At 38.7% G+C, this 13003-nt stretch overlaps 1 protein-coding gene across 1 annotated transcript in view; it reads right to left on the bottom strand.

The window, feature by feature from the left end:
- TTC29 (tetratricopeptide repeat domain 29) overlaps positions 1-13003 on the bottom strand; it is a 272705-nt gene that overhangs the window by 218467 nt on the left and 41235 nt on the right. Inside the window, exons 5-6 of the mRNA XM_027956246.3 lie at positions 10625-10848; positions 5196-5381 (exon numbers count right to left, since the gene is read on the bottom strand). Coding sequence (XP_027812047.1) covers positions 5196-5381; positions 10625-10848 — 410 coding nt within the window. The remainder of the gene's footprint in view (positions 1-5195; positions 5382-10624; positions 10849-13003) is intronic.

The raw sequence follows: 13003 nt of genomic DNA, 5'->3' as shown, positions 1-13003 counted from the left end.
GCAGCAGTGGAGACTACAGTTTGTGCTCTGGTCAGACGGTGTATTTGTGGGCTGAACAATGGCCCCAAATGCACCCAGGTGCCCAGTCCCCATGACATGGCTTCTGCTCATGTTCATTTGCTCTTTAGTTCCCCGAGGGTGCTGGAGCCATGCCCTGGACTGCAGCCTACTTCACTGCGCTGTGACAAACTGCCCTTTGCCATCTGCTGGCTGGTACCCTGCTTTAACCTGAATGGGCGCCCTGGAACCAGGAGGCTGCCACCTGCCTCTGGGCACAGCTGCCACCTAGCTGTTGCTGTGGGGCCTCCATGGGGCTTGTCTGGACCCATCAGATCAGATATGCGGAAGCTACACACCATCACCTCAGGGGGACCCCATGTTCAGGTGAGCCCTCATGGCACTCTAGTCCCGTATTTTAAGTAGTCCTAGTTTATCCTCCTAAGTACACTGAACTTATGAATGAATGAATGAACTTACGAACTTATAAACTGAATCTCTAAAACTTTCATCAATATCAACTCAAATCATTTTATCAATCAGGCAATAAAGGCACAGGTCTTGTGGCCAATGAACTGATTAAGGGCATAGAAAACTAGTTCAGATCTTTCAAAAAGGAGTTGCAAAAACACCCCAAACAAACACAATCTAACTTAAGAATAGGTTTATAGACAAAACATCCTATTTATTATGGCATTTGGGTACATTTTATCATGCTGTGGGGGGGGGGGCATCTAATTGTGAGTAAGCCACTGACCCGTGAATGTAATCTGACAGCAGCCCCACCTTGACCACATTTTCCAAACTCATTTTCACTCTCAGCCACTAAGTTGATATGGTGCCCTGGCTGCTAACTTGTATTAGTAACCATTAGTAAGTAGCTCTAACATTTGTTGAATAAGTGGATGAATAGAAGAATGAATAAAGAAAGAAAGAAAACAATTTATAAATCCTCCAATACAAACATTCACAGATTTTAAAAATCAGAAAGTGTTGATTCATGGGTACTGAGATCCAGGTTTGCTAGATGAAAAAGTTCTGGAGACCAGAACTGTTGTTACACAACAGTGAGAATGCACTTAATACTACTGAACTCACTCACAAATAGTTAGGATGGTAAATTCTATTATGTGTTTTTTACTGTAAAAAATTTAAAAATATCACATCAAGTTTTAAAAATCAGAAATAAAATGTATAGAAAAGTTCAGAATATGTCTGTGGTAGCTATCTGAAACTCAATGAGGCCAATCCTAAACTTTCATCAGGGTAGCCCTGCTTCTTTAGCTTTAATTTTCGTATATTATTTGTTACTTCTTTCTTAAATTCTTTTTTTTGGGGGGGGAGTCTGTAATTGAAAGTTCCATTCTTCGATTTCTCATAGTTGGAGAATTTGATGGTTCCAATTATAAAAACAAAATAAGACAGACAACATCTGAGGGATATACTTACAGTAGAGAACGAGAAAGTGCTAAATTACACTGTAGTGTATAATTTTGGGGAATTTTCACAGTTGAAAGTAAAGCAGTTCTTGGTTTGCGTAGGGCGGTGGCTGCCAACACAGGCTCTGAAGCCAGCTGAGTCAACACCAGCCCCAGCACTAACAAGCTCAATTTCTTTGTGCCACAGTTTCCTCATCTTCAAAAAAAGCTAATCATTTTTTAAAAGCTTAAAAATAATCATTTTAAAAAGCTTATGCAAAGATTTTACTTTGAATTTTACATAAGCAAGAATTTATTCCATTTTTACAAACTGAAAAACTAAACTTTACTTTTAACAACAGGCTCTAGAGTTTTAACAAGTAACTTCTCAATTACAGTAAGTAATAACTCTTCAGTACATAATTCTATAATCACCTATGTATGATCCCCACATTCAGAAAACAACCACTGTTAACACTTGGTTGGTACATAACACATGCCAAATATAATTATATTTTACCTTGTGTTTGGATCTCATTTTTTCTTTAATGTACCATGAGCATTTTCTTAAACTGATATATATTTTGAGATTTCCTGTTGGCTCAGATGGTAAGAACCTGCCTGTAATGTGGGAGACTCAGGTTCGATCCCTGGGTTGGGAAGATCCTCAGGAGAAGGAAACAGCAGCATTCCAGTATTCCTGCCTAGAGAATGTCATGGACAGAGGAGCGTGGCAGGCTACTGTCCATGGGTTGCAGGGGTTGCAAAGAGTCAGACATGACTGTGCAACTAACATTTTAACTTTCACTTTTCACACAATTCAGAATAAAATCCAAAGTCCTCAGCTTGGCCTACAAGCTCCCATGTGATCCCAACCTCCTAGTTTAAACTTGGCTCCTTTCCTTTCATCCCCCACCTTCCTCACTGAGTTCCAGACAGTGCTGAGCCTTCACTGGGCACTCCCTACATCCTCTCTCTAAAACTCTTCCTCCAGATTTTTACAAGGCTCACTCCCTCACCTTCTCCATGCTTCAGCTTCTAGAAGGTGAACACTGTATGTAAAGTAGCAACTGCTATCTATTCCTCTGCCTCATTTTCCGTCACAGCATTTAACACTAGTTCATGCGCTATAGCAGATGGGAATGGTTAAGGCCTGTTTTTCCCAGCACAATCTTAGTGTCGCAAGGAAAATATTTTGTCTATCTTTTTTTTTTTTTTAACTTTTTTTTTTTTTAATTTTTTAATTTTAGTTTTTTATTTTTTAAATTTTAAAATCTTTAATTCTTACATGCATTCCCAAACATGATCCCCCCTCCCACCTCCCTCCCCATAACATCTTTCTGGGTCATCCCCATGCACCAGCCCCAAGCCTGCTGCATCCTGCGTCAGACATAGACTGGCGATTCAATTCACATGATAGTATACATGTTAGAATGTCATTCTCCCAAATCATCCCACCCTCTCCCTCTCCCTCTGAGTCCAAAAGTCCGTTATACACATCTGTGTCTCTTTCCCTGTCTTGCATACAGGGTCGCCATTGCCATCTTCCTAAATTCCATATATATGTGTTAGTATACTGTATTGGTGTTTTTCTTTCTGGCTTACTTCACTCTGTATAATCGGCTCCAGTTTCATCCATCTCATCAGAACTGATTCAAATGAATTCTTTTTAATGGCTGAGTAATACTCCATTGTGTATATGTACCACAGCTTTCTTATCCATTCATCTGCTGATGGACATCTAGGTTGTCTATCTTGCTAGCTGTTTTATCTCTAGACATTAGGTCCTAAACAAATACTTGCTAAACGAATGAATTTGGCTCTAATTTGTAATTTCATGACTGCACTGAACTCTGTTGTATAGGTATCGCTTGATGTTGCTAACCCTTTGCTTTGAGACATCCTAAATTGTACTGTAGGGACTTCTCTAGTGGTATAGCAGGTAAGACTCCATGCTCCCAAGGCAGGGGGCACCGGTTCAAGCGCTGGTTGGGGAACTGACATCCCATATGCCACAGGTGAAGCCAAAAAATAATTTTTTTTCTTGCTATGGATATGCTCAAATATATTCTTTTAAATACTCTTGGATTGTTCCTTCAAGGTGGAATGAATGCAGCAGCTTCCTAACCATTCCCCCTTCCTCTTCCCATGGGGTGTCTCACAGTGAGACTCCTATCACACTCCTTTCCTTAGACTGAAGAGACAGAGGCCCAAACTCTGAACCCACATCTTTCCATACACACTCAACCCCAGTCACTGCTCAGAAATATACTTGCCACTTTAACCAAGTTGCTGCACCTACCATTTTCTCTAATTTTGCTTTGGTCTATGTAGTTCTGCCTTACAGAATATATTCCTGTTTCTTTACCTGCCTAAATTACATCCATCTTTCATGTCCCCCACAAGTCCCTTCTTTTTTCTTCTTTTTTTTACATCTTACTCTTTTTTTTTTTTTTTGGCCTCTCTGTGTACCATGTGGGATCTAGTTCCCCGACCAGGGATCAAACCTGTGCCCCCTTGCATTTGGAACCTGGCGTGTTAGCCACTGGACCACCAGTGAAGTCCTCTCCCACCAGTTCCTTCTGGCTCCGTCTTGCCTTCCTTGAATCTAGGACCTATGAGCTCTCACTTCTTTGAATTGTTCTGCTCTTCTTCACACCTATCACCCAAGAGAGCCCTTGACCAGCAGCCACGTTCCAGTACCTACCATGCTGTAGAATGCAATGCGCAATTTCCTGAGGCATGAAAGCCTTTTTTTCCCCTCCTTTCTCAAAGTCCTAGGCAGTTCTAGCCATAAAATAGCAAATATTTTCTAACTTAACCCTATTGCCAAAAACTCTCATGGAGATGAGAGTGCTTTGAGGGGAGAAACAGAATTATTTCTGATCAAATATTTCCATCTTCCCATATATTTGGTTTGTAAATGATCTAACCACTATTCTTCCACAAATAACTTTAATTCTTAAATTTCTCCTCACAATCTTTATTAAACCACCATAAGAAATATGTTTCTGATGAATTTGCGGTTTTGTCTCAGGCTTTGGCTTGTCTTAATATAACATTATTAAGCATGACATTATTTATAAAGAAATATTTCCTTCAGAAATTATTATAAAACCACAACAAATGGTATCTGAGTTATAGAGATTGAATATATGGGATTTGGCAGGTCAGGAAAATCACCATGTGTGTCTTTCCTCTTTTCCATTTTCAAACATGAGAAATCAAGTTAAAATGAATGAAAAGGTCTACACGAAAGGAAAAATAATTTGAAATGGTGCAATGCGGAGGAAAGATGTACGTGGAAGACTGGGAAGAAGTTCTCTCTCTGTGATGCTGCTGCTGGGAACTCTAGGCTGAGTACTCAGCTGGGGTATGAGAGTAGCAATATAGAGGGTGAGTCCAAAGTCACATCCCTTTGCTTTTTAATCTCAATAACTTACATTCTTCCCAGGTGGCACAGTGGTAAAGAACCCACCTGCCAAGGCAGGAGACGCAAGAGGCTCAATTCAATTCCTGGATCAGGAAGATTCCCTGGGTGAGGAAATGGAACCCACTCCAGTATTCTTGCCTGGAGTATCCCATGGACAGAGGAGCCTGGCAGGCTACATACAGCCCATGGGGTAGCAAAGAGTTGGACAAGACTGAGCACACAGCACACACAACTTACATTCTTAACACCAAGCCTCAGGTCTTTTTCTCCACCCCTACATGCTTTCTGGTTGCCTGGACTCAAGAGCCTCCAAAGCCCCTAGGGCACCCTGGCAAAGGGCTACTCACCATCCTCCTCGAAGAGCAGCCCCATGTGTCCATGTGCCTCGGCTTCCTTCTTCCCACCATCTATTTTGATGACTTGAGCAATCTTAAAACATCGTTCATAGAAGTGGTTTCTAACCCACTTGTCTTCAGAATTATTGAAGTAACAGGCCAGAGCGTACAAGTTATTATAGACCTCTTCAAAGTACTCTTCAAAGAGAGAAAAACATCAGAAAATGCATTAGAAAAATGTCTCAAGGCACATCTCTTAAAATGGCAAACCAATATAGTGACATTTAGTTTCTATTTTTCTTTAAAAGCATGATTAACTATTTAAAAACTGGAAATGTAAAAATTAATGTGTTTTAACTATTAAACTAGTTATATTAATTAAAGGATGTACACATGAGAAAAAAAAATCTTTTGAAGCGCTCAGACTGATATACTCTTTGGTTGATATAGTAGACTTTATATAAGACAAAAACAGAATGGTGTCTGCTAGCAATGGGCTCAGTTCTTTTGGAATAAATGAGTATATGGTATCAGAAAGTACTTATCCCACTGAAGATTTGAAAAGTATTTAGAGATTCCAGAGAATGCAATGTTTCCTAACCATGGCAAAAAGATAAAGGAAGAAAGCAGATGAAATCTAAAAATATCAAGGTATTTTCACCCAAAAGAAAAAGTAAGCATGCAGCTTATAGATAGATACAAGAAATGATGATCACTGTCTATTCCATACACTTTACAGCACCGTTCCTGACAGTACAAGTTACTAGCAATGTTAAGAAACAGTAGATTTCTAGCATATCTTTTCTATGAGTATCTTCTTCTGCTGAAAATGTGTTAATACTAGTCATCTCTCTCACTCAGGAAGTTACTAGTTTATTAGCTGTCAGTTTATTAAATCCCTCTTTTTTTCCCCTAAAGTGGCAAATATCTGACCTATTTGTACACAAAAAAATATACTGATAAACTATGAATCAGTCTTACAAACTTCATTGCAAACAGTCATAAACTTAAACAAAAATGTTTGTGCTAAATTGTACTTCTTTCTTGTAGATTTCATTCTATTGGTGGACATGAAAAAATACATAATCTTTGCATTTCTTTGCATTTGTGCTAAAAACACAGTCACAAGTAAATGGTAGGCTATGGATTACCCTTCCAAGGACTTTTTACAGCAATCACTATCTGTTGGAATTAAGTGATATTAATTGCTCACTACTATCAGAAGAGTCAATCTATATCTGCCTGAAATAATTACAATTATGAAAAGCATTACATATTGCCCACTGGTACTCCTATACGATTAAAGTCAAAAGGCTGAGAAAAAATTGACAATAGGCTGATTACAACAAAAATTAACTTTTGAAAACTGTACATAAGTCACTCCAATGTTCCCAGAGAAATTTAAGACCTACGTAATGTCAGCTTTTACACACTGTGTATGCTGTGCTGTGCTCAGCCGCTCAGTTGGGTCCAACTCTTTGCACACCCATGCAGCCTGCCAGGCTCCTCTGTCCATGGACATTTTCCAGGCAAGAATACCAGAAAGTGTAAGTGAAAGTCACTCAGTCATGCCCGACTCTTTGCAACCTCTTGGACTATACTTGGCCAGAATACTGGAGTGGGTAGCCTTTCCCTTCGCCAGGGGATTTTTCCAACCCAGGGATCAAACCCAGTTCTCCCACATTGCAGGCGGATTCTTTACCAGCTGAGCCACAAGGGAAGCCCAAGAATACTAAAGTGGGTTGCCATTTTCTCCTCCAGGAAATCTTCTTGACCCAGGGATCTAATCCACATCTCTTGTGTGCCCTGCATCGGTGGGTGGATTCTTTCTCACTATGCCCCCAGGGAAATCGCTACTTCATAATTCCATAGGAAATGAACATTTATCTCAAAATAAGTTTTAGAACTAAAAATTAAAGTTAAAATACATTCTCCCTATTCCCCAGTTTTGAAGGAACTGGAGATTCTGCAGAGACTTTCTGCCTTTTAAAGGTTATTCACAATAAGCAATAGCTTAGGTGAAAAGTAGGGGGTAAAACCCTGAGCAATTTATTTAAAAGAAATACTCTCATTTCAGAACTGATTTCTCTTGTGCTTTATCTTTCCATTCTGGACCTGTGCCTAATATGAATAGAGCATTAAAATCTGTTTTGTAATATTTTATATTCTTACTCATATATAGTGATTGAAAGTGAAAGTGAAGTTGTGTCCGACTCTATGTGACCCCATGGATTGTAGCCTGCCAGGCTCCTCCACCCATGGGATTTTCCAGGCAAGAGTACTGGAGTGGGTTTCCATTTCCTTCTCCAGAGGATCTTCCCAACCCAGGGATCGAACACTGGTCTCCTGCACCGCAGGCAGACTCTACCATCTGAGCCACCAGGGAAGCCCACATACACAGTGATTAGAGAACTGGTAGTTTTAAAACCTGTGAATAAAATGTTTCATATCTTCCATTTTAAAAAGTGACACAAAGAGCTTTAAAAAAATATGTATGCAAACCTAAAATAATTTTCCATTTTTCAGTAATTAAGCTTTAATAGAAAAACAGTTTCCAACATTTGATAAACTTTTTGGTTTTGCTTAGAAGCTATTTAGATTACATATTTAAAGACTACTTGTCAGCTAAGCTATTCTTCTATGGAAAAATTGAAAGTTTTGAACCTTTGAATAATACAAACACATGGTTTATACCCTTTACATTCTAAACAGCCTTTTCTCCTTGCTTGCACAACATTTCCTCAAATTGCCAGCAGCTATATTAAGATGAAAATCAATTTTATTGTTGATTTATTCCCTAGACCAATATTCACTATGCTGCCTTAAAAGGAGATCTCATGATGAAATAAATTTGGAAAGTGCTCCTACTAATTTCTCTCTTTCAGTGAAACACACGATACATTAACATGTCAAAGGCTCTGATAAGTCCTGCAACAAACCAACCTGCTTAATGTATATGTTAATTCACATGGTTGTTTCTCAAACTTATTTCACCAGACACTCACTTTTGTTTTTCTTTATATAAACTATACAAACATCCAGTGGGACTCTGCTTGAGTAAAACATACTTTGGGTATCTTAAATAAATGTTATTAGAGAAAAAAATTGCTGCTTAACCCTTGACAATAACTTAAAGTCAAGTGTAAATAATGTTTGAATTATCTATTGATTCGGTTACCCATTACCATTATTGCCATCTCTTCCTCAGTCCCATGGGGCACCAGGCCCTAATCATGTTACAGATGGTACAGAGATGACTCACATTGGGTCATATAAGAATGATATCAGGGACAAAGAAATACTTTGTAACAAATGGAAAATGATCCAAAAAGAATGCTCGGCTTTCTTTAAACATTTCTTTGCTATAAAACAGAAAATGATATTTTGAAAAGTAATTTAAATAACTCTGGGTTTCTGCTTTGTGAGTCTCAAGAGACAGAACTGACCTGAGATGACTATTGTTAGTTCCATAGCTTTGATTAAATGAACTTCATTGTGACCCTAGAGTGATGGTCTTTCCAATGAGAAGCAATAAGAATACTCAAAGATACGATGCTGCTTCAAGATAATTGTCTCCGATTCCACAAACATATGGGGTGAAATCGTCCAGGAACTATTAACAGATTTCTATATCCTAGATTAAGTGTGTGGTATACATGGGTTTTAAGATTTAGAATTAATTCAAGTTATTAAGAGTTTCTATACATATTCCCTGCACTACTTTCTAGGACATTCTTAAATTACAGTTTTTCTCCTATAAAGTTCATGTGTTAAATGTGAAAAAAACTACACATTTCTTTTCAGAGAAGCATATAAATGTTTACTTGTCCTTCAACTGATGTATTTCCAATAATGTCTTTTTGCAATAATTTTAACTTTTTGTATTTTAACCAGGCAAAAGCCACAGCATTTTGAAGTCAATAACCCTACAGAAGAGTTGTTCTGAGCAAGAAGTAATTTTATTCCATTTATCAAATAGAACCTTAGTTACCAAGAACACGTGACAAACTACTCAGTGAGAAACTATTTCATTACTTGCACATGTGTATAAGACACTGGCTATTATGAAGCTCGGACTTTTTAAATTTGGGGGATTGGAGAATCATTTTAATCTATATATAATTACTTTTTCAAATAAAGTATTTTTCTACCTTCAAATAGATTATTTAGCATTCTAGTTTCTTTATAATTATAAAATGCTTTATAAGTTTCTTTTATGATACTTAATGACTACTGATGTGTTTGGCCTAAATTTATCCTATTATGCTACTAAAATGAATGCATCTATTTAAAATGTTTAATGAATCAAATTAATTCAACTTGAAAAAAATGACTTATGAACAAATTTTATCTTGATCAAGTCTATTTTCAGTGTAAATATCACCTCAGAATTTGGGCCTGACCTAGAAAATAAGTTTTTTTTACAATAGCATTTTAAAATTTAAAACAGTTAATTTCTTGAGAACGTATATGTAAATCACATTTTAAAATTTACCAAAGGACTCTTTTCAAAGTCAATTCTGTAGTTAAATATTTTCATTATACAAATAATCACCTCTCATCTACACATACACACATACACACACGAGTTCACTTATGTATTGTGCTGTACAATGAAACAGAGACATTTTCATGGTGGAGCCTAAGGCTTCTCTCTTTTTGAGTCCATGGTATTTTCACACAAAAAATGTCAAAAAAGACAATTGAGAATACCAAATGTATATGCCAAATTTGGGGATCTCCTTTCTTTGATTGTATAAAATGACCAATTCTGGACATGTAACTAACAAATACTTACGACAATGATATCATATAGCTGGAGTGGATTGAAACATATTGACCTTCTGGAAAAATTTACAATATCAAAAAAGGAATTAATGAGATGATGTGATAGAAAATAAAAAATTAACAATTTTATTCATAATTATGGGTTACAGACTTTTCCTGTCTCCTCACAATTCACTAATAAGAATTCTCTGATAGAAATCTTAAGCATAGAACTTAAGGATAAAACCTTCAAATTCCATTCTATAAATACTAGAAAATAAGTTTAACTGGCAAATTACAATACTCTGCAAAGGGCTCCTCAGTGAAAGTCAATATTCAGATTACATATAAAGAAAAAAACTATATAAAGATGTATAATTAATGACACCAAAGATTTTAATACTTTGGGAAGCCCTGGAGATGTTACTAGGTGCTATTTGTTTAGTGTCTCCCCAGGCTTAGAGTGACATCGCCAGGACGGCCGTGTGTCTGGGCACTCTTGTGGGTCAGCATTCTCTACTGTCCATTCCATGAAGATGCTTGGTTGACTAGGCTGAATTGTGCTGAGGTGTCCTAATGGTCTTAAATTCACATATGAAGCAACTGGGAACTTGCCCTCAGGTGCTCCCTGCTCTGGTTTCGGCGGTGCTGCTTCCCCAAACCCCTCCACGTACCTTTCCTTTCAGCTGTCTCAGCCCTGGTCAGGTAGTAGTAGAAGTGATCCAGCTTGTCAGGCTGCTCTTCCAGGGGTCTCTGTGCCCAGGACAGGGATCGGACCCTCGCAGCCTCCCTCAGGGCACCCCACTTCTCTGTCAGAGCAAAGAACTCGGTAAAGGACTTATGATAACCATCCCGCAGCATCTCCACACAGACGTTCTTCGTGTACGAGTTCCGGTAACTGGGAATAAGAATCAGAATACTGAACTCGTTATTTTAATCCTTCAAATCGTTTGATTTTTTTGATCCTATAATAATTAAAGGTTGGATCACGCTGCCTTTTTTTTTCTCAGTGAAAGGGCTGAAAGCTATCTTGACCTCAAACACTTATAATTGAACAACTCCAGTTTAATGAAAGATGCCAAGAGCTATCTAAATATAGTAATTTTAGGGAAATTACATTATAAATATATCAGTTCCAGAGCTGAGCTCCCTTTGATAAGGACAAATAAGCTAGCTGACAGGTGTCTCAGTCCATTTGGGCTGATGTAGCAGAGAATGCAGTCCATAGGGTCGCAAAGAGTCAGACACGACTGAGCAACTGAACAGCAGAATACCACTAACTGAGTAGCTTGTGAACAACTAAACTTTATTGCTCACAGTTCTGGAGGCCAGCAGTCTAAGACCAAGGCTCTAGGAAGGTTGCCCCTCCTGGTTCATAGCCTGAACTTTCTAGTTGTGTCCTCATATAATGTAAGAAGCTAGAGCACTCTCTGGAGCCTCTTTTATAAGAGCACTAATCCTATTCATGGAGCTATTTCAAATCCTGAAAGATGATGCTGTGAAAGTGCTGCACTCAATATGCCAGCAAATTTGGAAAACTCAGTAGTGGCCACAGGACTGGAAGGGTCAGTTTTCATTCCAATCCCAAAGAAAGGCAATGCCAAAGAATGCTCAAACTACTGCACAATTGCACTCATCTCACACACTAGTAAAGTAATGCTGAAAATTCTCCAAGCCAGGCTTCAGCAACATGTGAACTTCCAGATGTTCAAGCTGGTTTTAGAAAAGGCAGAGGAACAATAGATCAAATTGCCAACATCCGCTGTATCATGGAAAAAGCAAGAGAGTTCCAGAAAAACATCTATTTCTGCTTTCTTGACTTTGCCAAAACCTTTGACTGTGTGGATCACAATAAACTGTGGAAAATTCTGAAAGAGATGGGAATACAGACCACCTGACCTGCCTCTTGAGAAACCTATATGCAGGTCAGGAAGCAACAGCTAGAGCTGGACATGAAACAACAGACTGGTTCCAAATAGGAAAAGGAGTACATCAAGGCTGTATATTGTCACCCTGCTATTTAACTTCGATGCAGAGCACACCATGAGAAATGCTGGGCTGGAAGAAGCACAAGCTGGAATCAAGATTGCTGGGAGAAATATCAATACCTCAGATATGCAGATGACACCACCCTTATGGCAGAAAGTGAAGAGGAACTAAAAGCCTCTTGATGAAAGTGAAAGAGGAGAGTGAAAAATTTGGCCTAAAGTTCAACATTCAGAAAATGAAGATCATGGCATCTGGTCCCATCACTTCATGGGAAATAGATGGGGAAACAGTGGAAACAGTGTCAGACTTTATTTTTGGGGGTTCCAAAATCACTGCAGATGGTGACTGCAGCCATGAAATTAGAACATGCTTACTCCTTGGAAGGAAAGTTATGACCAACCTAGATAGCATATTCAAAAGCAGAGCCATTACTTTGCCAACAAAGGTCCATTTACTCAAGGCTATGATTTTTCCAGTGGTCATGAATGGATGTGAGAGTTGGACTGTGAAGAAAGCTGAGCGCCAAAGAATTGATGCTTTTGAACTGTGGTGTTGGAGAAGACTCCTGAGAGTCCCTTGGACTGCAAGGAGATCCAACCAGTCCATTCTGAAGGAGATCAGCCCTGGGATTTCTTTGGAAGGAATGATGCTAAAGCTGAAACTCCAGTACTTTGGCCACCTCATGCAAAGAGTTGACTCACTGAAAAAGACTCTGATGCTGGAGGGATTGGGGGCAGGAGGAAAAGGTGATGACAGAGGATGAGATGGCTGGATGGCATCACTGACTCGATGGACGTGAGTCTGAGTGAACTCTGGGAGTTGGTGATGGACAGGGAGGCCTGGCGTGCTGCGATTCATGGGGTCGCAAAGAGTCGGACATGACTGAGCGACTGAACTGACTAACTGAATCCTATTCATGAGTGCCCCATCCTCATGACCTAATCACTTTCTAAAAACCCCATCTACCTACACTTCCAGGGAATGGGATTTCAATATATGAATTTTAGGAACACAACATTCAGACCATAGCAATTGACAATAACCAAAAATACTTAATAAGTTAT

This window comes from Ovis aries, chromosome 17, assembly GCF_016772045.2.
Source record: "Ovis aries strain OAR_USU_Benz2616 breed Rambouillet chromosome 17, ARS-UI_Ramb_v3.0, whole genome shotgun sequence".
Lineage (NCBI taxonomy): Eukaryota > Metazoa > Chordata > Mammalia > Artiodactyla > Bovidae > Ovis > Ovis aries.
Note: the sequence above shows the minus strand (reverse complement) of the source record. Positions and strands in the feature narration are given on the sequence as shown.